The sequence below is a fragment of the Dendrobium catenatum genome, unplaced genomic scaffold (assembly GCF_001605985.2).
Source record: "Dendrobium catenatum unplaced genomic scaffold, ASM160598v2 original_scaffold_86555, whole genome shotgun sequence".
NCBI classification, from domain to species: domain Eukaryota; kingdom Viridiplantae; phylum Streptophyta; class Magnoliopsida; order Asparagales; family Orchidaceae; genus Dendrobium; species Dendrobium catenatum.
In genome coordinates this window covers 314,181-341,477 of record NW_021404996.1, presented here as the reverse complement: position 1 = coordinate 341,477, position 27,297 = coordinate 314,181, and the positions used below count along the sequence as shown (strand labels likewise).

General features: G+C 37.4%; 1 protein-coding gene across 2 annotated transcripts in view; it reads left to right on the top strand.

The window, feature by feature from the left end:
- Positions 1 to 27,297, top strand: part of LOC110116604 — a 46,491-nt gene continuing 19,194 nt past the window's right edge. For both annotated transcript variants that reach the window (XM_020850260.2, XM_020850259.2), the window contains exons 1-10: positions 1 to 340; positions 439 to 5,380; positions 5,475 to 5,663; positions 5,756 to 5,870; positions 13,730 to 14,780; positions 16,759 to 17,203; positions 17,881 to 17,934; positions 18,031 to 20,878; positions 21,000 to 21,113; positions 21,325 to 21,455. In XM_020850260.2, coding sequence (XP_020705919.1) covers positions 84 to 340; positions 439 to 5,380; positions 5,475 to 5,663; positions 5,756 to 5,870; positions 13,730 to 14,780; positions 16,759 to 17,203; positions 17,881 to 17,934; positions 18,031 to 20,878; positions 21,000 to 21,113; positions 21,325 to 21,455 — 10,146 coding nt within the window. In that variant the 5' untranslated portion in view covers positions 1 to 83. The remainder of the gene's footprint in view (positions 341 to 438; positions 5,381 to 5,474; positions 5,664 to 5,755; positions 5,871 to 13,729; positions 14,781 to 16,758; positions 17,204 to 17,880; positions 17,935 to 18,030; positions 20,879 to 20,999; positions 21,114 to 21,324; positions 21,456 to 27,297) is intronic.

Here is a 27,297-nt window from a genome sequence, read left to right as displayed (position 1 = left end):
TCTTACTTTTTCTTCTCGATCAGAGAAGAAATGGCACTTCATTGCAGCATTGGAGAATAGCTTGGCTGAGATGCGCAGGCAAGATGCAAAGCCATCTGCACCAACTCCAGCAGCAGCTAAGTTCTATACTCTCCGCCGCCCTACCTCAAAGCCCCAACGATGCGGCCTCCTCCCAATCCTCGCTGGAGGTAACGGCATCAGGGAGAGGGATCGACGAGTCGGCTCGAATCGCCGCCCTTGAATCGCTTCGACGCGCCGTCCTGTACCCTTCGAACTCCCTTCTCCTTCCCCACTGCGCCCATTTCCTGACCCAGGGCCTCTCCCAACTTCTATCAGACAAGTTAACTCTTCTCAGAGGCCAAACCCACCTTTTTTGTTTTTCATGAAATCTCTTTTCTTCTTTTATTGATAAGATATCCTGCTAATGATGGCTTGTAGGTCATATGGAGTTAGTCAGGCTGCAGCGATGTCATATGCATCTCTTTGCGCGGTATTGGCTTCTGCCACTTTGGCATCGAATGGGCTCCCCAACCATGTCCATGTTCATGTGCATGTTCTGGTCGATAGGTTTCTTGCCTGGGCTCTGCCGTTGCTTCGGGGCTTACCCATTAGAAATGGTTCGGCTGAATTGGCACTGACCAGTCTTCTGGAATTCCTTAGCGCTGGGGATGCGGTGACCATCGAAAGATATGTTCCATCTATTCTTAAAGCTTGTCAGGAGCTCCTTGAGGATGAGAGAACCTCCTTGAGTTTGTTGCACCAGCTTCTGAGTATTCTAACTCTGATCTCTTTGAAATTTGCCCACTGCTTCCAGCCCCATTTCGTTGATGTGGTGGACTTGCTCCTGGGTTGGGCTTTTATGCCTGACCTCTCTGATTCTACCAGATGCTTACTTACTGACAGTTTTTTGCAGTTTCGGAATCATTGGCCAAGTAATTTGCAGTTTTCCTTAGGTTTATTATCGAAGCTTTTGGGTGATGCAGAAGTTCTGATCCATGATGTAAGTGTAGAGACCACGTCACAGCTTGGAAGGTTGCTTTCTCTTTTCTCCTGTTTCTCGACAATTCTGCAGGCAACTGCTAATGGCATATTGGAGATGAATCTCCTTGGACAGATTAGTGAACCGCTCGAAAACTTGACTCCCCAGTTGCTGAGGTGCATCTCGATGTTTGGAAGGAAATTTGGATGGTCGAAATGGATGGGGGAGTCTTGGAGATGTTTGGTTATTTTGGCTGAAATACTGAATGAGAAATTTTCCCAGTTTTATCCTACGGTCGTTGACATATTTTTTCACAGCTTGAGCGGAGTTCCTTCCTATCAGGTGCTTGGATTTCTCAAGACAAACTTGCAATTGCTGTCTCTTCAAAAGCTGGGCCTCCTCTCTTCAGCTGTTGAGCTTCTGCTACAATTTCACTCACCTCTGTCCCATCTGCGGTTGCATCCGAATCATTCTGTTGTTGCAAGCACGGCTGTTACTTACCTTTACTTTCTTCAGCATGGTTGTGATGACATTGTTTCTCAAGCAATCACCTCCTTATTTGAAGAGCTGGAGCTATTGAAAAGAAAGCTCGCAGAACTGCATCAACCAACCGTAAATTCTGTTGTGATTCAGCTGGATACTGGAGCTGTTGGCATTCAAAAGACTAACTTTGGTCATGGAAGGCAATATTCAGAGCTTGATTTACTTTCATTGATCAAATTTGATTTAAAGGTGATAATTTGTTCAATGTCCGTTGATACTGCTAGAGGTTTTGCAAACCAGACTGTCACAGATGCTACCAGAAATAAGAGGTCATCGAGAATAACTTCTTTTATTCTTAACAAGTTTGATCCTTTTCAATTCCCCATTGAGGGTCTCTGCGAGCTGCAAGCTCATGTTATCAGGACATTGTACAAGTCCAGTGAAGTTGAATTCCAATCTAAGTTCATTGACAGTGCAAAATATTTGAAGAAAGCATCTATTAATTTGAGCGATCAAGATCAACCAAGCTTTGAGGCCAGCAATAAGCAGTATATTCTAACTTCTGAGTATTTGGGAAAATTCAGTGGAATTATGGTAAGAGCTTTAGATGTTTATTCTCCTTTGACAGTTAAAATTGAGGCCCTTGGTTGGATACGCTCATTTAGTCAAATGATTTTAACTACGAAAGAGGATGATCTCCTGATAAGTTCATTTAATGAACCATATCAAAACGCCACTATTGGTACAGACTTGCTCTTTTGTATTCTAGATGCAGCATTTACTAGAGAACTGAAGGTGAGATCTCATGTTGCTCCTGTCCTGGAACTCCTCCTGCATGCCGGGCTTATTCATCCTGGGAACTTCTCCAATGTCTCGGAAGTTGCCCTCTACAAACTTAGTGATCCAGATGAGACAATAAAAAATGCATTTTTGCGATTAATTTCTATCGCGGTGCCTGTTTTTATATATATGCATGGTATTACTGACGGGGGTTATCTCTGCAAGCTTAAGCCTACCACTAAACCATATAGGTACTACTTGAATTGGAGGCAGGCATTAGCCCTAAAGCAGATGCCTCAGAAGCTTCATTCTCAGCAACTTGTTTCTGTTTTGAGCTACATTTCTCAACGATGGAAATTGCCCCTTTCTTCTTGGATACAACGGTTAGTCTTCAGTTGCCGTGGAAGGAATGATCGAATTTCTCATCAAGAAGAACTAATTGGAGAACTTGTTTCTAGTGATATTTATAAAGATACCAAAGCAGAAGAAGTAATTCTTCAGAAGATATGTCCGGTAAACAGTCTGGCTGCCATTTGGTGGTCCATACATGAAGCCGCCAGGTATTGCATCAATCTTCGTCTTCGAACGAACCTTGGTGGTCCTACACAGACATTTGCTGCATTGGAGCGAATGCTTTTGGACATACCGAATATATTGCAGCTTGATTTTGAGCAAATTGAAGGCCAGTACTTGGGCTCATCCAATTTTCACTTGCTACCAATGAGACTACTACTAGTTTTTGTTGAGGCCCTAAAGAAAAATGCATACAATGCATATGAAGGTTCTGCAGTTTTACCTCGTGCAACCCGGCAAAGTTCCTTGTTTTTTCGAGCAAACAAGAAAGTTTGCGAGGAATGGTTTTCTCGAATTTGTGAGCCCATGTTGAATGCTTGTCTGGCACTCAATTGTCATGATGCAACATTTTATTACTGCACATCACGGCTGCAGGATCTTAAGAATCTTGCAGCATCAACTTTTAAGGACAAAACACAGGGGATACCAGAAAATTTGCAGATCTTAAGAGGCACATTTGCAGGAGATGTACTGAAGGTTCTGCAACATGCATCACTGGCTCTATGTAAGAGTCGTGAGCCTGAGGCATTGATTGGTTTGCAGAAATGGGTTGGGATGACATTTCCTTCATTGTTTATGGATGAAAATCATGTCAGCTCCAGTGTCAATGGAAATGATATGAATTTATCTTGGATGACTGGACTTGTCTATCAGGCTCAGGGCCAGTATGAAAAGGCTGCTGCACACTTCTCTCACTTGCTACAATCTGAGGAAGCTCTTAGTTCCATGGGTTCTGATGGAATCCAGTTCATCATTGCTCGCGTAATTGAGAGCTATACATCTCTCTCTGATTGGAAGTCCTTGGAAAACTGGCTTTCAGAGCTACAGGCACTTCGTTCTATGCATGCCGGCAAACCGTATTCAGGTGCTCTTACTTCTGCAGGAAATGAAATGAATGCAATTCATGCATTAGCTCGATTTGATGAAGGTGATGTTCAAGCAGCATTGGGCTGTCTTGACTTGACACCTAAAAGCAGCTCTCAGCTTACCCTTAATCCTAATGTAGCATTAGAGAGGAGTGAACAAATGCTTTTACGGTCGATGCTGCAAATGGAAGGTGGCACTTATAAGGCGCTTGAGGACCTGGATAAGGCCAAGATGATGCTAGATGAAGCCTTATCTTGTATTCCACTTGATGGACTAACTGAGGGAGCTGCCTTTGCTATTCAGCTTCATTGTGTCCTTGTTTTGGAAGAAAGTAAGAAGCCAAATGGTCAACAATTACCATCAATGTTGGGCTCATTGTGTCGATCACTACATTCTCCAATCAGTAGAATTCATCAAGATAGTAGCTTGTGGATGAAGGTTTTTCGGATCTATCAAGCCATAATGCCAGCTTCTCATGTTTCAATTCTTCTTGGTCAAAGGATTCTTAGTTTATCTCGTAAGCAGAGCAACTTCAAGTTGGCTGACCGTATGACCAAATATTTGGAAGAACATCCTTTGTCTGAGCTTCTAGCAGTAAATATACAGTATGAAGGAATCCTACTTAAGCATGCAGCAGGAAAGCCTGAAGAAGCTTTACTAGATCTTTGGTCATTTGTTCGTGCTGACTTTCTGTCAAGTACTTCGTTTGGCTTCACGAACATTTCCAATACGAAGGCCAAGGCATGCTTGAAACTTTCTTCTTGGATGAGCCTAGAGAATTCAAACATAAATTTGAGAAGTGTTATTTCTAAAATTCATGAAGATCTCACTTTATCTAGAGCAGATGGCGCCTCTATTTGTAACAAAGAGGTTTTCTTGTCTGCCGATGGTAACCAAAACTCTGACACAAAATGGAATACTGTTTTTGAGGAGATAATTGGTACAACGGTAAAACTGTCTTGTAAACTTTGCCCCAAAATGGGGAAGGCATGGCTTTCTTATGCTGCTTGGTGTTTTACCCAAGCCAGGAACTCTTTTTCTGCACATGTCCCTGCTTGGCAATCGTGCTCATTGTCTTCAATCCTCGATGAAGAAATTTCACCAGTCAGGTTCCAGTTAACTGAAAATGAGAAGTCCAAGGTAAAATCCATTATTACTGATATTTATCATATGAGAAGTCATGCGGCAGTCGTAACAGACCAAGAAAGTAGATATTTTGACTCCACATCTTATCCTGAATATCAAGCATTCCTTGATTCGTTAGTACATGGAACAACTTACTTAATGGAAGCTGCAGCTGGAGCGCCTGGATTTGAATCAATTGATGGTGAATGTCCATCTGTTGTTCTATTCTCTGAATTGCAGGCACTTTTTTTGGGTGCATTTCCCGGTATAGAAAAGAGTGATACAACGTCTTATATTCAGGAATTAATTGATATTTGGTGGTCACTGAGACGGAGAAGGGTATCATTATTTGGATATGCTGCTCATGGCTATTTTCAATTCCTTTCACATTCATCTTTTGGATTGAAGGAAAGCCATTACACCAACATTCATCCTGACTATGCGATTGAAAAAGCTAGGAGCTGCACTCTCCGAGCAATGCTGTATATTTTAGTAATTCTTCTTAATTATGGTGTTGAACTAGAAGAAACTCTTAACCATGGATTTGCAACAGTTCCTCCATTGTCTTGGCAGGTAAGGATGTTCTAGTAGGTTTTTATGATTATTTTGTTTTCATTGTGACAATTGTTCAAGGTTTCACCTATTTCAGTTCTGCACTTCTACTTAGGAAATCACACCCCAGTTGTTTGCTCGGTTAAGTTCTCATCCTCAACAAACTGTCAGGAAGCAGATTGAGGGTCTCTTAATGATTTTGGCCAAACTATCTCCTTGGTCTATAGTTTTTCCTTTGTTGGTTGATATAAATGGTTATGAAGGTCAATCCTCCGAGGAGCTTCATAACATTCATAATTATTTGGTAAACCCTAAGTTATGTTTACAGTTTTTCGCTTATATCCGTATTGCATAGGATTAGTGCTGAATTTTTAACGATTCTAACATCTGATGCAGCATAATTTGTACCCAAAGCTAATTCAAGATGTTAAGCTTGTCATTAATGAACTTGGTAGCATAACTATTTTATGGGAAGAGCAATGGCTGAGTACCCTACAAGATCTTCATACAGGTAATTGGTGATTGTCTTCTTGTTTCTTCCTAAACAACTTGGCCCACATTGCCTTTTTCAGTTTAACTATACTTTTTATTCTGTCTTTCCCCTACGTTAATGCAATTAAAATATGTGGATTTTACTTTGTCTGCGTGCTGTTTACTTTGTGTGTGTGTGTGGTGGGGGTGGGGGGGGGGGAAGAAGAGAGAGAGAGGGGATCATTGTGCGGCTCTCCTCTCCTTCCCTTTTTTTTATTTGTACCTTCTTCTTCCTTGGATGCTTCTAGGGTCAGAGTGGTCCCTCTATATAGGCTGCTTCCTCAAACTACTATTATTTCAGAGGTTCCATTGGCTTACCCACATGCCATCAAATCATGCACCGACTACTTCTCGTAATCATTGTTCTTTTGCTTATGTTTTGGGTGGATCATCTAACTCGGCTTCGCATCCCTTTCTTTCTATCCACTTTTCTTTTCATGTAGATCAAGTGTTATGCTTCTTGATCTACATCAAGAATGGGAAGACACCTTTTTGAGTAAGTGTGGACTTTTTAAGGAATAAGAAGGAGAAGAAGAGTGACTAAAGAGAGAAACAAAAAATCATTCATTTCATAACAAATCTTTATAACTAGAGAGGTATTTATAGTATTTAGGTTGACCAACATATCACTAAACTAGCTAAAACAAGTAAAAGAAAGTCTAAACTAGTGTTTTATTACATATATGGAGAATCTTCATAACAAGTTCTGGGTTAAAATATATAGATTTTGATTTTTATGAAGATTATATTGATGGCAAGCAAAAGAAAATTAGTTTCTTAAAGACCGGTTTGAACAAAGTTAAAATTAGTGCATATAGATCTTAAGGTCCTGCTCTAGTTCTTTTTATAAGAGAATCTTCATACTTTTTCATTTTTATTGATGATAATATTTAAAGGTATGCGTATATTATTTAAAACATAAGTTAGGTGTTTTTGATGCTTTTAAGATTTGAACAGCTATGGCTGAGAGCGAGATAGGTCTAAGGTTGAATTATCTTAGATCAGATAATGATGACAAGTGTTGTGAGAAGTTTATGGAGTTTTGTTCTTTGAATGGATCCGACATGAATTCACTGTCCCAAGATCATCACAAGAAAATGATGTTGCAGAGCATTAATAAAACTAGTATCAGGACCTGAGATTGCATGCTGGTTTACCCAAATAGTTATGGGAAGAACTAGTCAATATTATTGTTTATCTGATCAATCTTTGTCTTTCAAGTCCTCTAAATGAAGAGCTACCTGAAGAAGCTTGGAGTGGCTTAGCGGCCAATTTATTTCACCTCAAAGTCTTTGGTTACACACCTCTTATGTTTATATTGATGAAGGATATAAGAGTAAGCTTGATCTAAAGTCATTTGAGCTATAAATTTTGAAATTATCATAATAAAAAAAATCTTCTTGAGCAAGGATCACATTTAATAAAAATAAAATGTACAAGAACATAAATGAGGCAACTTTAGAAATTTTTCTAAATATGCTGAAATAGAGGATGTTATTGATTAGGAAGATAAAGGTAAGAATTGTGCTCAAGCTGATGAAGCATAGAGAGTTTCTCAGACATTTGCTATTAAACATTGAAAATTTAGTAGAATATCATGATCTCACAAAGGTATTCTTCTTATATTATTTATTGCTGGCAAATGGTGGTGAACCATAGTACTATGATGAATCCATATAAGTTGATGATTCAAAGAAGTTGGAGTTAGTCATGGATGTAAGATGCGGTCAATCATGTCAAATCAAACTCGGGAATTGACCAAGCTATCAAATGACAAGAAAGCACTATATAGCAAATGGGTTTATAGATTGAAAGATGAATCTGATGGTAGCACACATTATAAGATTATATGTAGTAAAAGAATTTCAACAAAAGGAAATAGTGAATTAAACTAATATTTTCTCCCTTGTTGTGAAAATGACAAAAATTAGAATTGTGTTGAGCATAATAGCAATAGAGGTTCTAGAGGATTTATATCTAGAACAGATATATATAAAATCAGCTTTTCTCCATGACTTAGAAGAAGAGCTATAAATGTTACAACCTTAAGAATACGTGGTTCTAGGAAAAGAATATAAGGTGTAGACTTAAAATGATCCTATATGGATTAAAACATGTATCAAGATAATAGTATAGAAGATTTGACAAGTTTATATCAAATAATAGGTGCACAAACTATTAGACAAATCACTATTGCATCTTTAAATATTTTGATGACTTATATATATTTCTTTTGTATATAGATGATATGTTGATTGTAGAATCATATATAGAGAATATAAGAGAATTGAATGAACAATTATCAAGGGAATCTGAAATGAAAGATTTTTATCCAACTAACAAAATACTCAATGTGAGAATCAGTAGGGATTGGAATACAAACATATTGAAGTTATCTCAATGCTGAAAATGTCGAAAATGAGCTACAGAGATTCAACATGAGTAAGACAAAAACAATTTGCACTCTCTTAAATAGACATTTTTGACTATCTAAGAAACAATCGTCTAAATCTGAAGCAGAGCAAGAACAAATGGAGAGAACTTCATATTCTTTAGCTATTGGAAGCTTGATATATGCTATGATTTGTACAAGAACCAGATATAACATATGTGGTGGGAGAAGTCAATAGATTCATGAGTAACACAAACAAATATTATTGAGGGGTGGTTAAATGAATTCTTAGATACATGAGAGGGATGATTGACAAAGCATTTTGCTTTGGACATATAAGGATTGTACTACAGGGATATGCAGATTCTAATCCCATTGGAGATATTGATGGTAGGAGGAGCATAACTTGTTATATTTTTACTTTAGGAAATATTATAATGAGTTGGATTTTTAAGTTACAGAAGATTTTTGTACCCTCAATCAGAGAAGCTAAATATATTGCTATCATTGAATAACAAAAATATGATATGACGACTAAGTTTTATGATAGAACTTGGTAAATGACAAAGAAATGATAAACTACATAGCGAGAACTTGAATATTGTTTATCTATCCAAGAATGTTGTATTCTATGTCATAATAAAACATATCTAGCTTCTATATCTTTGGAGAAGATACACAACTCAAAAACCTATAAATATATTGGTAAAGATGGTAACGGTTGATAAACTGAAGCTATGTTCAGCTTCAGTTGGTCTTTATAATGGTAAGGCAGGATTGATCCATACTAAGTTTTTCTTTTATGATTGGTGTTGTAGGTCGGTAAAAGGATTTATCACAATCAGTTTCCAAGTGGGTGAATATTATTATTATTATTATTTGTAATCTGATTATGTTGATCAAGTGGGTTGCACTGTTGACTTAGATCTCAATTCAATTGGCCGAGCTCGACTAGGATTTTTTTTGTGTGTAACGCCAAGGTGCTATGGAGTTAGCATTGCAGTGCTATGGTTCCCTCTGGGAAAGAGAGCTCAGTGCAGAGGCGCTGCTGAACTCAATGCTGAGGTGCTGTGGGTATAGCGCTGCAAGTAGGCTAAGTCAATTTTCTATTCGTTTTTTGGAGTTGTAACCAATTGGTGGGCGAAACACTCTTGAATTTGCATATGAAAATGGTGGGCGTGAGTGAAGTGAAGAAGAGTGTGAATGTCGAAGATCTATACAATTTCTCCCATTTTCATTGTGTTTCTTGGTGTGGTATGGCTCCATGGGTTTTTTCCTTTTTCGCATTTTTTTACATTAAATTTTGGTGTTTTTTATCCGCTATTGTTTTTTTTTGCTTCGTTCTTTCTTTACTCTTAATAGTTGCTTCATGCTAACCAAACAAATTGGGTACATACTCACCAATGAAGTCATGGAATTTTTTTCATTGATTTTGGAAGTTCTCCCTCCTTACTATTAGTAAGGATATAGAAGATCTTCATGCTCTACTACTTGATGACTCTAATGGGAGCTTTTTGAACGATGTTTTAGTGGATAGGAAATTCCAAATCCTATTTATCAGATAGGGTCATAATAGAAAAAAATTATATCGTTACTCTCTAGTTTTTGTTAGGCTTCTAGCAAAGTGGTCTAAATAAATACTATTCTATCATTTGTTGTTTATGTTTCTTCATTTAATTGCATGCTTTATGCCGTTGATCCTTTTTTCTTTCTTCTATTTTTTTGTTCACCACTAACCACCTCCAGACCTGATCCGCCCAAACCTAGCCGCATATGCCTTCATCCCGACAAATCGGTTTGACCCATTCCACTTGTGGCCCCACCTCACATGGTTCACTACCAAATGTTGCAATTGTTAGCTCAAACAACTCAATCACCCGCTCGTTTTCACAAAACCGAGCGTAGAAACCGTCCGAGGGCCATTTGAATCTGACGCAAACAAGCCGCTCTCTTGATCTCTCACTCTTGCCCGCAGGAAAAGGGAGGAATCAACCTCCCACCTCTGTTCTCTGTTTCACGCGCTAGAGCCACACGACCCATTTTATCTTCGATCCTGCATACAAGTTGACCCAATCTCTCCTTCATGCCCTCGAACCCTCCTAGTCCTAGCCTCCTCTCTCATTCGCTTGATTCCGCACGTAGGAAGTTAACCCATGCACTTGACCGATCCCTCCTAGTCACCCGCAGCCGTCAGACTCGACATACCCATTGATCGATCTCACCGCCTCTTCCAACCTTCGATTTTCGATCCACCCACATATATATATATATACCTTCTACTTAAATTTTGATCAAATAAAAGACCCTCACAATTAATTCAAAACAAAATAATAACAACAATAATAAGAATAATAAAATCATATGTATCTAATTCAATATTTTAACCAAATGAAAATTCTAACCATTCTAAATGATTGTTGTTCAACACCAAATGACATAGGCTCAATTTTCTAATGAAAGGGCAATGCTATGCTGAAAAAGCCAACTGTCTACAAAAGAGAAACATAATTCTGAATATCTTGGAAATTTAATTTCAATTTCATCCCTTGAGATAATTATGCAGAGTTAAATGACTGGTAGGGTTGAAGGGAAATTTTTCGAGCAATTAATTGTTGATCAACCAATTCTAATCTTTATTGAGCATGCTAATGTTATAGGAACAACTAGAGGGATAACCAAAATGGTAAGTGTGGATTCTAGTGAGCTCTATAGCTGTCTCAGAAAAGAGAGCCCCTAACTATGTTTTAAATTTTAGGGTATTTTGAGTATCTTACTTGAAACAAATGACAATATTACAAAAGTGAGACCAAAATGTAGGCAAATTATTACAATGGGAACCTATATGGAGTTTTGTCAAAATAGTTGGCCTACATTAAGTGTGATGTATAATTTAGGGATAAAGATATTTCTCCAGCTATTGTTAATATTAAACAATTAGGCCTTCTTGACATCATTCAGAGATCATGCTTACCTCATTTTACTCACACTCTTAGTAATTGCAAACGTCAGCCATGTAGTAGTTTAAGTGACCTTGATGAAGCTACCAACTCTTCTTCTAGATAGTATATCATGCCCTTAAATGTAGTTGTTAATTAGACCCTTGCAAATGAGAGTGATTTCAAAATGAGGGAGCATGACATTGCATCAAAGACTATTCTTCGGAAGGCCATGGCTAATTTTAGTAAGGCATTTCTAAGACAGAATTTTATCAACTCAAACGAGAGCAAAGAGGCTTATCATTGTTAATGCGTTTAAGATTCTGAATCTATTCCTCGAGAATCTTCAAGATCTAAATTCACCCATCCGAAAGCATATTCAAGAATTTCAGAATGTTCAATATAGTAAAACTTCTATACAAAATCAATTGTTTGGTGAACTCCCAGTATCAAATGAGTTTCAGAAACAAAGTGGTCCTTACTTATTTTGGACAAAAGATAAGTTAACAGATGATGCTAAAGGTTCAAACACAATTGTTAGTTCACTCAGTTGAGAAATCAAAATATTTCTAGTACGATAGCTCTAATAGCTTCTATTCCATCACATTGTAATCTTGAAAATAAGGAATATAGAGAAAAAACTTTCTTCCATTTTTCACTCAAAGAAATCACAAGGAGGTTCAAAAATGTAATGCACCAAGCAAAAAAGGGGGAAGGGCCGAATTGCCATGGATGGCATTATGCATAAAATCCGATATGCTAAAATTTCTTTCACATGTGCTCTAATCTTTATGTTAAGCTCCTAAATGCGATATATGAGAATGCTTCACATTTTTGTTAAAAGTGTTAAAAAATCCCGATGGTCGTGTTGACAAAAAATCTCAGCTGGAGGGTATCCCAAACTATATGATGTCTCCTAAATTCTTACAAAATACATATATTTTCAAATAACCCTACAAAATACATGTATTTTCAAATGATAATTATGTCATCTCGATGATAACTGTGTTGACAGAAAATCTCAACCGAATGGGGGACCCAAACTTTCAAAATATTCATGAACCCTAATGGAAATACAAATCTTAAAAGTGATTGTAAAATCACCTCGATGATGATCGCATTGAATGTAAATCTCAACTACAGGGTCAATTCTCAAATCTTATTAAAATTTTGAAGTCTAATATCTATCAAATTCTAAATATTTAAATGAAAATTTAATCACCAAAAACTTAAAAATAAAATTTGTCCACACTTCACAACAGTTTGACAAGGATGATGAATTAAAGAATAATTTCAGCTCACAAAGAGCAGATATTTTGCTGAGTGTGTTATTATAATTCATTCTTAGTTTATTCATCGCTAGCAGAAACGTGGCGCGTACCCTCTAATTGACTGATTTTGCTGCAAAATCACACCACTATATTACGATTACGTCCGTATGTTCTCTAATGATTAAAAGCTCCTTGAATAATGAATTATATGGTGCATGTTATAAGATATAAAACTCTTTGTTAGCTAAGATTGACTTAAATTCACCACCTTAGACAAACATCCCCCAAGGTCTATAAGATATTCTTGGACGAAGCAACCCATGAATGCTGACAAGGTTCCTTCTATCACGTTGGGTAGAATACTCCTCTGACTAAGTAGTCAAGGGATCATGACAGTTCAGGATGATGGAATTATGGGATCTTGATCGTGCTCGTCTTCATTCCCCAATCACTCATTTTAAGTATATGGTGATAAATTTTAAATCATAAACTCCAAAATCCAATATCAAATTCAAACCTTAAAATCGTTGCTATTATATGTTAGGTAATTATTGCGACCTAAAAAAATAAAAAAATAAAAAAGGTCATTATTGCGACCTATTTAATTACTAGCCTTAATCAAAAGTTCTATCTTGTTATTGGAAGGGGTAATTAACCATAGGGGCTTGTGCTTATGAGAAACTAGAACTCATATCATAAAGTTCCTGCAAAATGAGGGCCAAATATCAGAGTTGTGTCTTATCTAAAACTCAACCAGCTTTCTGAAAATATAACCCGGAACATAAATCAGTTAAAACTCCTCCCATCAATAAAAGGAGGTACCGAGAAGTGGGGGCACGAATTTTCGGAGTCTACATTATTATGACAGTTCATAGTAATTTTTTTGTTAGATTCATATCGTTATTTTGTTATAAAATTACGTAAAACAATTAAGAAGATTAGAGCATGTGAATTATTAATTACTCCAGTTATCTGAAATCAATGATTCTTCCATATGCATGAGGGTTGTATGCCTAATTTAAACCTATTATGCAAACATGATCTTTGTTAGATGGTTCATTTAGCCTAGCTTTTCCTTCCCGGATTGCAGCATTAGGCTTGTAATTAGATGCATCATCGAGTCTGGTTTTGTTCTCTTCACTGAAAAATGGCTTGCATTTCTTTTTTTTTTAAATGCATGTTCTTGAACCTTATTGAATCATTTTTTGTGGCTATTGAACTATCATTTTATGGAAAACAGATGTTGTAAGGCGTATTAACATGCTGAAAGAGGAAGCTGCACGAATTGCCAAAAATTCCAGCCTTAGTCATGCTGAAAAGAACAAAATAAATGCAGCAAAATATTCAGCTATGATGGCTCCGATTGTTGTAGCCTTGGACCGTCGTCTTGCATCTACTTCTCGTGAAGCAGAGACTGATCATGAACGATGGTTCCAGGAGGAGTATGGTAAACAACTAAAATCTGCTATTTTATCCTTTAAAACCCCCCCATTATCAGGATCGGCACTAGGCGATGTGTGGCGAGCTTTTGATGCAATTGCAGCAGCTTTAGCAATCCATCAGAGGAAATCACTCTTCTCTCTGAGTGAGATGGCTCCAAAGTTGGCATTGCTTTCATCTTCCGATGTTCCAATGCCTGGTTCAGAGAGAGAAATTTCACTTCTTGATGCCTGTGGAAATACTGCTGGTGTTCAGGGGATTGTTACAGTTTCCTCCTTCAATGAGCAAGTAGAAATATTATCAACAAAAACAAGACCCAAAAAGCTTGTTTTATTAGGATCGGATGGTCAGAAATATACTTATCTTCTTAAAGGTCGAGAAGATTTACGTCTTGATGCACGATTCATGCAACTATTCCAGGCGATTAATGGTTTCTTTACTTCATCTGCTGAAAGTCTTGGTAAATGTCTTGGAGTACGTTGTTACTCTGTCACCCCAATTAATGGCCAAGCTGGACTTATCCAGTGGGTAGACAACGTGACTAGCATTTATAGTGTTTACAAGTCCTGGCAGAACCATAAGCAGCTGGCTCAGTTTTCTGCAACTGGTGCAATCAATCTTAGCAATCCTGTTCCACCAGTTCCACGGCCCAGTGATATGTTCTATGGGAAAATCATACCTGCGCTTAAGGAGAAGGGTATTCGAAGAGTGATCTCTCGAAGAGATTGGCCACATGATGTTAAAAGAAAGGTGCTCCTGGATCTTATGCAAGAAACCCCTAGATTCCTTCTTTGGCAGGAAATGTGGTGTGGCAGTGAAGGTTTCAAAGATTTTCATTCAAAGACAAGGAGGTAGTTTTACTCATCCGAGTGATATTTCAAATACCAACGGAATAATTTTAAATAAGTCCAGTGCGTTTGATATTCAATTATGTGCTTTCGCTCAATCTTTTCTTTTAAATTTCTACTTAAAAGACATCAATGAAGTTGTGATGATAATCAATATAGCAACTTTTTCTTCTGAACTTTATGATTCGTGATATTGCAACGCAGCTAAAAAATTTCATAATGAGTGTGAATTTTTACTGAAATTGATTTCCAAGACTTGAACTTTCAGCCAATTCAACTAAGGTCTTTTTTGGATTTATTGTTTAGCAACTTATTGCTTTTAACCCTTAAAAATGAAGTTTCAACTTGTTATGCTTGTTTGCAAACTATGCATTCATTCATATAATGCTGCACATTTGTTTGTAACGGAGTTCTTTTTAATTGCAGGTTTACTGAGATTCCTAGCTTTTTAACATTTATCCCCCCTTTTTTTTTCTGAAGACCTTTTAACACCTGCTGCAAGGATCTTTGCGGGCTGGCTAATTATTCGTTAATGTTGTTATTTGCTCGTTTATGAAGACTAGGCTTTGACAATCACCAGCTGCAATTAAAGCTATATCCGAAGTACCTCAGAATTTTATTGTGAATAGGTTTTTCTCATGCATTCTTACTAATGTTCATTGAAAACATTTTTTTTATCAGTTTTGCAACTCTTTAGAAAGAGTTTATTTTTTTTTTATTTTTTTTTTCTATTTGTAGAAAGAGTTACAATGACAACACATTTGATATATATATCAATTACTATGGTCTTTGGCTACCGTGTAATTTAGCTATTTCATTGAAAAAGAATTTGACTTCTTAGGATGCAATAGAAGTTATTGAGCATAAAATAAAGTCAGACATTTTAGAAAATATGTCTACAACAACCAATATACTATCATAGTAATGATAGCATCTAGCAGTGGTAGGAAATGCTAACAGAAAGTTGATTGATTGGTCAGCCTACAGAGTCAAAGGTTCAGAAAGAGAAGTATCCATGCTAATGTTTAATAGTTTTTTCTTAAAGAATGTGGGTTTCGAAAATTCGGCCCCGGCCTCCCCGTTGTTTTTCGGGGGAGTTTTAACAGATTAAGTTTCGGTGTAAATTTTGAAAGGTAGATTGAGTTTGTAGATAAGACACTATCCAGAGATTTCGTCCTTATTTTATGAGGACTTTATGATCTTTGTTCTGGTTTCCTATAGGCGCAAATCCCTATGGCGTACGTGAGATTATATTATTTTTTTATATTTTTTGTTATTTATCATATTAAAATAATACAAAAATCATATTGGAAGTTAACCAACTAAATAACAATAGTGAATAATTAATAAATGTGATTAACTTTTATTATGATTTTTTTATTTATTTTAATATTATAAATGATAAAATATATAAAAATAATAATTTAATCTCACATAGACCCTAATATATAAAATGCCCTCACATTTAACGTCTACCTTCAGATGACCCTGTTAAACCTTTCATATTATTGTCTAGTGTAGCACACATTTGAATCTTCGTTCTGTTTAGACCTCATGGTATTAGAAAGAAGTATAAATTATGTCCTAATCTTCTCCACTTTCCTATGTATAATTGGTTGGAGTTGAGGGAATTCACCATATTTAGGCATTTAATGTTTTTTTTGTCATAATCATTATCATTAGCATCTTAATCTGCAGATAATTTTTCATATTGTGGCTCTGAATTTGTTCATCAAATCTGTTACACTCAGGAAAATGTTTTCTAATACAGTTTTTTTACCCTATTAAAACAATAGACCTGCTATTTGGTTCTTTTGTGAAGCATGATGCAGACTTAACGGTTATTATGATTTTACTCTTTGATTAGCATAGACAAAGTTTTAGTTTTAGGTAAACGTACAAATCATGACCAATTGCCTTGTCAATATTTGATGGTTGGTATTGTATTGAAGTAGACATATATGGTAAATTTCTTTTGCAGGTTTTCTGGTACTCTAGCGGTTATGAGCATTGTTGGCCATGTTATTGGTCTTGGTGATCGTCACCTTGATAACATTCTTATGGATTTCATCACCGGTGAAGTTGTGCATATTGATTATAATGTATGTTTTGACAAAGGGAGGAGATTGAAGATCCCAGAAATTGTCCCTTTTCGTCTTACTCAGACAATTGAGGCTGCACTAGGACTAACAGGAACTGAAGGTATTTTCAGGGCTAATTGTGAAACAGTTATAAGCGTGCTCCGCAAGAACAAAGACATTGTTTTGATGTTATTGGAAGTATTTGTATGGGACCCCTTGGTGGAGTGGACGAGAGAAGATCATGATGAAGCTGTGATTGGTGGTGAAGAAAAGAAAGGCATGGAGCTGGCTGTTAGTCTAAGCCTTTTTGCCTCAAGATTTCAGGAGATTCGTGTACCTTTGCAGGTAAGCCCATTTACCAAGGAGTAGTTGTTTCCTACTGATTTAGGAAGTTTTAAATTGATTTTAACTGGTGTCCTCTGATACATCCACAATTGTTGAAGATAAATAACTTGGCTGTTTTACTTTTACTACAACACCAGTTTTAATGATGTTTGGTATAGTTTGACCTTATGACCAGGACCTAAATTTGCTGATTGCATCTGTCGAAGCTATCGGTGGTTTGTGTTAAACATAGCTTAACCAAATGAACACATGCATGCCACATTTGTATATCTTGAGAAAGGGAGGAACAATAAGCGTCTAATCTACGATTTGCATGCAGAAGAATATCCTCTTATACTTTGCATGCAGAAGAATGTCCTCTTATACTTTTGAATTTCCATTTTATATGATTATTGACGAAACCATCTATGCCCATGTTAGTTCTGCAAGAGATTATTCCTCAACTTTGGTTAAAGAGATAGATTAACAAGCCTAGGATTTTAAGTTATAAATTACTGTAAAACCTTGAGTTGGACTACAATAAATAAAATGGTGCGAAAATTTGGTGATATTTGCGGCATACTTTTATGGCATGTTAAGCATATCTCTCGATGAAAGATCAATGTGGTGAATGGATTTACTACTTATGACGATTAAATCTTTGTAAGCCTAACAGGAGTAACTAAAATTTTTGTTAGGAGCATCATGATCTTCTGGTTTCTACCTTGCCAGCTGCAGAATCTACTCTTAAGGTGTGAATTCCGTTTGTCTCCTACTGCGCTCAACTAGACATTGAATTGTAAAATCCGAGTCACCTATTTTTTTTCTAATTTTTAAAAAATTGCCAGAGATTCTTGGATTTGCTAATTCAATATGAAATTGTGTCTGCGGTCTTCTATCATGCTGATAAAGAGAGATCCAGCCTTCTGCAACATGAGACAACTGGGAAGTCCTTCGCAGCTGAGGCAACTACAATATTAGAGAAATCTAGGACATACTTTGAAGCTCAAGCTCATGAGTTCGCACATGCAAAGTCTTTGGCAACTGAAAAAGCTCTAGAGGCAGCTTCTTGGGTGGAAGAACATGGAAGAGTCCTTGATGCGCTACGAAGTGGTTCATTTCCTAATCCAGAAGCATGCATTAACTTGCGCAGCTTGGAAGATTCTCTGTCTCTGACAACTGCTGTTCTCGTCTCTGGAGTTCCTTTGACTGTTGTTCCTGAGCCCACTCAAGCACAATGCTATGACTTGGACAGGGAAATATCAACTATCATTGCTGAGTTGGATAATGGACTTTCTTGTGGAATTGAGACACTGCAAGAGTATGCCTTTGCTTTGCAAAATGTTCTTCCATTCAGTTATGTTACTACCAGCCCGGTCAACAGTTGGGCTCAAGTTCTGCAGTTCTCAGTGAATAATCTTTCTGCTGAAGTTCTCTCTCTCGCTGTAAGGCAGGCTGCTGATATTATGGCAAAGGCCCAAGGGATTGGTCTTGATTCAATTCAAAAGAGGCATCAAGATCTCTTTGGTAGCTTAGAAAGATATGCCATGGAAATTGATACGCTTAATAAAGAGTGTTCTGAACTGATGAACTCTATTGGTTCTGATACTGAAGCAAAGTCAAAAGAGCGGTTGTTATCTGCTTTTTTGAAGCATTTGCAGTCTGCATGGTATAGTATTAGGGAAGTTGATTTTCCCCTTAATTTTCTAGGAAAGCAGAACCTAGATGGCCCTAGGGATCTTGGAGTGCTGAGGGATATTGATTTGAATAAAGAAAAGGCACTATGTGTTTTGCACATAGTTATCAATGAACTGTACACGGATGTTAAAGAGAATTTGATCTCCATGTCCAAGGTTTCCAGCATAAAAACTAGCTGGAAAACAGATGGTTCTCGAGAGAATGATTTTGATATTGTCTCTCATGAGCTTGAAGAGCAGATTGAGAAGTGTATACTTCTTGCTGGATTTGTGGATGAAGTTAAAGAACTTATTGGTGTAGATTTAGCTAGTTTCTGTGCTAATAATGCTAAGCTTGTATCTGAGCACAATTGGGCCTCTAATTTTCAATCAATTTTGCATTCCATTAAGCATTTAACTGAAAACATTACTGGAACTGTTCTCCCTGAAATAATTCAGTCAGTTGTCTCTTCCAATGCAGAAGTAATGGAAGCTTTTGGATCCCTTTCTCATGTTCGAGGTTCCATTGATACAGCTTTAGAAAAGCTTGTTGAGGTGGTGCTAGATAGAGCATCCTTGTTGGAGCTCGAAAAAAATTATTTCATGAAGGTTGGACTCATCACAGAGCAGCAGCTTTCCCTTGAAGAAGCTGCTGCTGATGGTCGTGATCATTTGTCTTGGGAGGAGACCGAAGAGTTAGCAACGCAAGGTGAGGCATGTCGTGTACAGCTTGACCAACTCCATCAGGCATGGAATGAGAAAGATGTGCGGGTTACTTCTCTAGCAAGGATGGAGACTAATATTAGTAATTCACTAACTTCCTTGGAAGCATACTTCTCATCCTTGATAAGTTCTGAAGAAGATGGGGAATTGCACACAAAAGGAAGCAAGTCCTTCCTCTCTGCACTTGTAAAGCCGTTTGCAGAACTGGAATCTTTTGACCAAATGCTATCATCATATGCTTCTTTTGAGTATTACTCTAGTGGATCTTTGGGTACTCTATCAAATTTATTGTCAAGTTCTCCACTCTTTGATTCAGTATGGAAGTTCTCTTACATACTAAAAAACCATTCATTCTTCATCTGGAAAATAGGTGTTGTAGACTCCATGCTTGACTCTTGCATGCATGAGATATCATCTTCTGTTGATCATAATATCAGGTTTGATCAGCTATGCAATGTTCTAAAAAATAAGCTTGAGATGCATTTGCAAGAACACCTTGGGCAATATCTGAAAGAGAGGGTAGCCCCTGCTTTCTTGGCTCGGTTAGAAAGAGAAAATGAGAATCTCGATCAAAAGACTGAAGAAATAAAGAGCTTCATTTCTGAGAATGCAAATGACTATTCTGAAGCTGTGAGAAGGGTAAGGCTTATGCTTGAAGAATACTGCAATGCACATGAGACTGCAAGGGCTGCAAATTCAGCAGTATTTTCTATGAAAAGACATGTTGATCAACTTACAGAGGCTCTTCACAAGACTACATTGGAAATTATTCAGTTAGAATGGCTGCATGAACAAACCTTGCCAAAATTACTAAAAAAAAAGGTTTTTTTCCAAAATACTTTTAATGATAATAAGCTTTTAAAGACTAGCAGGGGAAAATTGTTGGAGAAGATGCAGTCTTCAATCTCCTCGGTGGCTAGATCTTTAGAGCGTCTACAAGATCTTGAGAGAACTTCTATTTCAGCAGAAGGGCAACTAGAAAGGGCTATGGTATGGGCTTGTGCTGGCTCAAATAGTGTTGGCACCGGTAGTTCATCAACAAAGTGTTCTGGAATTCCTTCTGAATTCCATGATCATCTATTAAGGAGAAGAAAGTTGCTGTGGACTGCTCATGAGCATGCATCCGATGTCCTCAAAATATGCACTTATGTGATCGAGCTTGAAGCATCTAGAGATGGTCTTTTATTGACTCATGGAGATAAATTCTCTGGACAGACTACTGGCGACTCTCGAACATGGCAACAAACTTACTTGACTGCTCTTACAAGATTAGATTCTGCGTATCACTCTTTTGCACGTGAGTTTCTACTCTTCTTGGGTATTCTTCTTCTCTGTTGGTTCAACATGTATCTGGACAGTCAACTGGTTGTCAGTAAATTTGTTTATGAGATTATAAGGTTTCTATCTATCTTAATTAGATGCTGAAAAAGAATGGAAGCTGTCACAGATTAAGATGGAAGCTGCTGCAAAGGGCTTGCTTTCTGCAACTAATGAGCTGTGTATTACATCTGTGAAGGCAAAATCGGCTTCTGGTATACCTTGTGTTTCTTACCTCATGAAGTAAACCACATGAGTGCTGTTTTTTTTCCATTATATATACATATATGCAAACCTAAAAGAATTGACTTCATATAGAAGATTTAAGATGATGGCATAGTTTGCTCATTAATTATTTGGCGTGTAAATGGGTCTAATTATACTGATGGATGAGCACATTTGAGATTTTATTTGCATTTTTTGCAGCTGATTTACAAGACAATCTCTTGGCCCTACGGAATTGTCTTTTTGATGCTAGCCTGGCCTTGTCTTCTTTTATTAGTGTTTCAGAAGGGCACACTGCTTTAACTTCTGAAGGTGGATCCATGCTTGAGGAGGTATTACACTATTTCATACTTCATTAAGCAGTATATCTATATTTTCCCGAAAAATAACTTGTTATGTTGATATAAAATCCAAATTGCTAATTAGAGTCTTTTATGTGCCTTTATTATTGTTTGAATGCTAATTCAACAAAGGTGGATGAGATATTTTGCTAAACTTTTTAATGAAGAGTGTGAAAATAAGATTGACTATAGTGACCTTAGCACCCTAAATGAAAGTAAAGAGATTCTTTTATAGGGTTCTGTTTACAAGTGAGAAAGAACCCAAAAATATTATAAATTTGTGTGGTGTGGCTTTTGTAACTCGGTTGCCTTTTATTATTGGCAACTTGAATCCTTAGATCAATGGAAGGAAATGAATTTTCTCGTTTATACCATCCTCATATTTAACAACAATCCCAACTAGTTAGGATAAGACTAATGATAATGATGATGACCATCCTTATATTTATTAGTATGAGTGCAGAACCATAATCTATTAATTCCACAAATGTCACCCAAATTCATTAGTTTTATCCAAATTTTAGGTTTGTACGAGATAAATTCATTTGAATTTAGATATAAAATGTACTCTTTTTTCAGGGTGAATTGGTCCAAGGGTCCCTCCATTGTTGTAACTAAAGTATGCCATGTCAATGATTCTCCTTTTATTGCTTCAATATATTGGGCCGTGAATGTCTTGTTCTAGGCTTCTAGCCGCTCCCTTGACCTTGTCCATGCATGTGTACACTTCTGAATTATTTTTATTTCATCTCAAATATTTGATGATTTTTTCTGTTTGATTTCATAGTTATTTTTATCTAGTATATGATATATGATATTTCATTTATAAATAAGGCAATTTTCAGATGTGCTAGTAAATTCAGTGGCATGAAAAAAAAACCTTATTTACCACTAACAATGTGGTTGAGTGATATTGCTTTTGATCTCCAAAGTTATGGTTCGTGGTTAATTGATGTAGCATTGAGATAAAGGCTAATGACAAATATCACAAATTAAGGCTTTACATTAAGATTAAGACCGTTCATCATGCACAACTTTTCATGCAAGCCCATGGGTATCCCAATGACGACTGCTCCAAAAAAACTTAGTTCTTCAAGTTCTTTTTCCTAAAGAAGTCCCGCCCTAACGGACCGACAAGTCTTCTCCTAAAAAGGACCCTCTATGCTGTGTGCCCCTACTTGAATTATTCGGTCAATCCTCCTAAAGTTTTAAGAGAATAATTAAAAAAAATTAATTTAAAGGCACCTTGATGGGTAGATCAACCATACCAATCAAGAAAATAGAAGTCTTCATAAATTGATTAATTTCTATGTCACTTTATTTGCCTTATTTGGTTAATCTAAATTTTCTTGTATTTGAAATCTTTAAATTTCATTTTATTTCTCTTATTCTTTAGGAAACATTGTCGTTATTAGGTTCTAAATCCTGGATGAGAAAGGTAGAGTGTTGGTTAGGTAGTCGACAACCAGCGTAAAACTTATTGAATAATCATGATATGAATTATTTTATACATTATGTTAATGCTAATGCTAATGCTAGGGCATTCGCTGAAAGCGACGCGCTGTATGCCATGAATACGACAAGTGTGCAAAGGCCACTGCACCGGCTCCCGGGTGCAATTTTAAATAGGGAAGGGTCCCCATTAATTAATGAAATTTAATTCAAAATTTAAATATAAATGATTATATAATATATATATATATATATATATATATATATTATAAATATATATATATATATATATATATATAATACAAACCTAAGTACAACGCACACCAACTAATACCAAACTCTTAAAACTAAAAAAAACAACAAACACATAGAAAATGCCAAAAACCTAAGCAAACCTAAGTAAGGCTCCTGGAAAACTCAAGCTCCTGGCAAGCTCAGCTCCCTACAAACCCTACAGCTCCAACTCCTTCAATTCTTAGCCACGAACACATGCAAATAAGTATACAAAAGTCAGCGCTGGGTGGTAAACAAAACTAGTACTATAAGCAGAACACTGATACGATAGGTAAAAACAAGCAGCGAAAACAAAATGCTGAAAGTAAAAACTACTGTAAGTAAAACTACTACTGCAGACAAGACTGGTGCTGGAACAAACAAGTAAGCAAAGCTATTATTGCGAGTCAAACGCTACTGCTAAAGGCAAAACTACAAGTTTATAGCACTAGAAACCAAGTGTTAACATAAAAGATGCTACTACTATAAACAAGACACTAATGGTGGTGTCTGGCCAGTGAAGTGTGCAAAACTACATATCTACTACAAAGTGGGATTCATTCATACCTATGTGTCGTTTACCCTAAGCGAAACACTCACAAGTAACTAACAGGTTACATTTGGGTCGAGTAGGACTCCCTCCTCTTTCAGGACAGTCCATTCGCATGACACACTTAGGAGCTGGAGAAGAGCTTATCACTTGAGCATGGTAGACCTCCTTCGGCCACTTCTTCCAAGCAGTCTCCCTTCCTGACGGGGGTGACCTCAAAAGTTTTTCTCTTAGTTGGACAAATCATTATTCATCTCAGCCGAAATCAAGTCTCCCACGTGAGACCTACCAAAATTCAAGCTAAAGACGAACATCTCTCCCATGAGACCTCTCTCAAGAATGGTTCATCATCGAGCTCAAAGATCAATGTCGAATCATCACTCGATCCCTGAACCCCTCTCGCTCTAGTGGGGAAACCCCGGACCAACTTCCCACCTCATGCCGACTTGATCTTCAGTCGCTTATGGGTACTCACTTGCATCATCACCTACAAGATCACCACACCACTGGACACAGCTGGCTGAGCTACATCAAAGACCGATAGTGCAACTACTGTACTCCATACGGGTTCTACTGTAACTCCCCAACTCTATAAATAAGAGGAGTGGGGATAAAAAAGAAATAAAAAAAGGGAGTGGGGATACCAGAAAAACACACAAGAACATACAGAAGGAAGACATATGAAAAGATTGGACTATTCCCTAGAAGAGGACAACCTTGTTCCTTATGTGCCTGTGGTCTCTTCACCACCAACACCTTCGAGCTCATTCCTACATTAACATCTTTTCTCTTCTTTAAGCGAACTTCTCGGTGAAGTTTAGAACCATCCATAGAAGGCTTCTCCTTCAGCCTTATCGCCAACAACGCAGCCGTCTTCGAAGACACCAGGTCTGTGCGGAAAGTGTAACCCGCAACCTTTTTTGCAAAATACATGCACATAATCAGAACGAGATAGAAAACTTATCTCATCAAGACAAGGAAGTCACCGTAAAAAGTTTTATAAACATTATGATATAAGTAAAAAGTCTTATTAACATTATGATAAATGATGTGGTGCTAAACAATCAATGACTCATTCTTCACCCATGCCAACATTTGTCTCTTGTTCAGGAGATAGCTTAGGAAGGACCAACTTCTTCTTCCTCAGTGCCAGTTTAGCAGTCGACACCTTCCAACCAGACAAACTCAAAACGAACTTCTCCTACTAGTCTCGCATGTTGTTTGCCATACCTACAATCTTGCCAAATGCATGGAAGAACTGGACAAAGCGCTCTTGAGATTCCTTCTACGTGAATACATGCCTAAACAAGTTCAACGACCATGACAAGTCGTGTTTCCTCAGCAGAGAAGCAAACAATACAATCACCATTACAGCGTTCGACCAAAGTTGAGCCGGAATTACTCTATCAAAATTCAAATTGTTTTCTAGCTTGACGCATAAGGGAAACTGCAGGCCCAATATCAAATGATCAACAAAAAATGACCAATTCCCCATTCAACATAGAGTTATTCAGCTCATCTTCCTTTGTCAACCATACAAAGTAGTCGACATGAGCAAAGCAGAAAGCATGAAACACATAGTTAGCATACTCCGTAAGGTGAGTACTCGATAATCCTTTCTCACTACAGAATCTACTCGTGCCCTTGCACAAACCAAACATGTTGGCAAAAATGTTTGAAAATAGAAGCAAAAGAGACAAAGCGAAGGTCCCATTCTCAGGTCCTACCTCTCCTATTTATAGTCTGAATCTGGCACACAAAAATCGAAGCCTCTCAAATCAAATTCAATGCAGAAGATCACACCATTCCCTCTCTTCATTACATAATCCGATGAACTTCATCGCACTTGCTCCTATCAATCACCGTGATAATTCTTAGAATCTATTGCACACCTGCCACCTCATCCTATTCGACGAGAAAAAAAATCTTTTTTTTTGCAAGATGCTTCTAGAAGCCAAAAGAATTTGTTCAAAAGGGCAATAACCCTCAACAAATACATAGCTCAAAAGAAAAAAAAATAAATCCATATAATGATTACATCGGAAGCGCTCCATCAAAAGATCTTTTGTGATACTCGGCACTAATCCTCTCATCTTTTCAAGGTACACAACAACGTATTGAGTACCTTGTAGGAACCCCTCATGCTTAGTTTGACTCAATATCGTACACCACTCGACTTCCATCAAGTTTATTTGACTCCACACGGTTGCCAACTGTTCATTTTGTGAGGTTGCACCTCTCTGATCAACGTCGCCTGTAGTAGCAACTCTCTCTGCCAACGTCGGGTGAGTTAGTTGCCGACTCTAAGGCTACCAATCGCCCAACAATTTTTTCGATGAAATTCGCTCTGGGGGAGGGGCAAGGTTGGTGTACAAGCTATATGAAAAGGTGTTCAACAACTGCTCAACGATCTCGCCATCATTCTACTCCTCAACCTCCACTTCGGCAACCACTTCAGTAACATTAAAATGCCACCAACAATCACATCCTCCTCTGGGGAACTCGTCTTCTTCAGAGCGGCTTCACTTACACATTTATGCATGCTCTCGAGCGGAAAAGAATGATTCCTCCCTTCATCTTAAGGCTCCTTCACGTTCATCTGTCATAGTAAGGGCAACCTGAGCGACTATCTCCTTCTTCTCCTCAGCAAAGTCTGATGATGACCGATCATCCTCATTGACAACCATATCCCCAACATTAGCATGCATCCTCTTTGATAGAGGGCCCGCAGAAAGATTTGTTGAGTCCACAGATATTCGCATCTCCTCTCCAATAATAGCTCTACTCGACATGGCCACTTCCACATTTGAGGCCTCCAAACCAAAAAGCAACTCGCTCTCTCTTAAAGGCTACCTTTTTTTAAGCACAAACCTAGAAGAGAGGTAAGATCCATCTCATCAAATTCACACAAGGCTCATGAGTTAGAAGTAAATGCAGGTATCTATTGGGTTCAAAGCCAGTATTATAGAGGAACTTGGTTATGGGACCATTCGGTCTCAAGTGAAGCACTCGTGCCACTATTCAGGGCAGAAAATTCGTATTTACTCACACTTTCCTCTTATTTATGATTCATTTATCCGGCCTTTTCGGCCTTTTATTCCAAGTTTTCGTATCTTCTCCCGAGAAGAAAATATAAAATAGGAAAATATTCTATACATGTTCATGTAGTGTTTTAGAAACAAGAATATTCATTTTCCATGTAGGTTTATTTGGGGAGTATAATTTTATCCTTTGAGAAATGAAGCAATGTGAGCCTTGCGCATTGCTTCCCAAATAAGCCTACAATTTGCTTGGTTTTGTCATTTTATAGTACTACACACTCCCCTCTAGCTCTGAATGAATTTCTAATTCAAATTTTATGGTTTGATTTAATATTTGCCGCAATAACTGGGGCATGAAATTCGCTTTTGCTCACCTATTCTTGTAATCATTGAATTTTTACTTATTGGTTTTCTTTTCTCTCCTAATAGTTTTTTGCTTTTTTGTAGTTCTCTTCAAGCTCTCTTTCCCGTTGGTCTTCCCTTTTCATTAATTCTTGTTGCTGGCACCAGTAGTTAC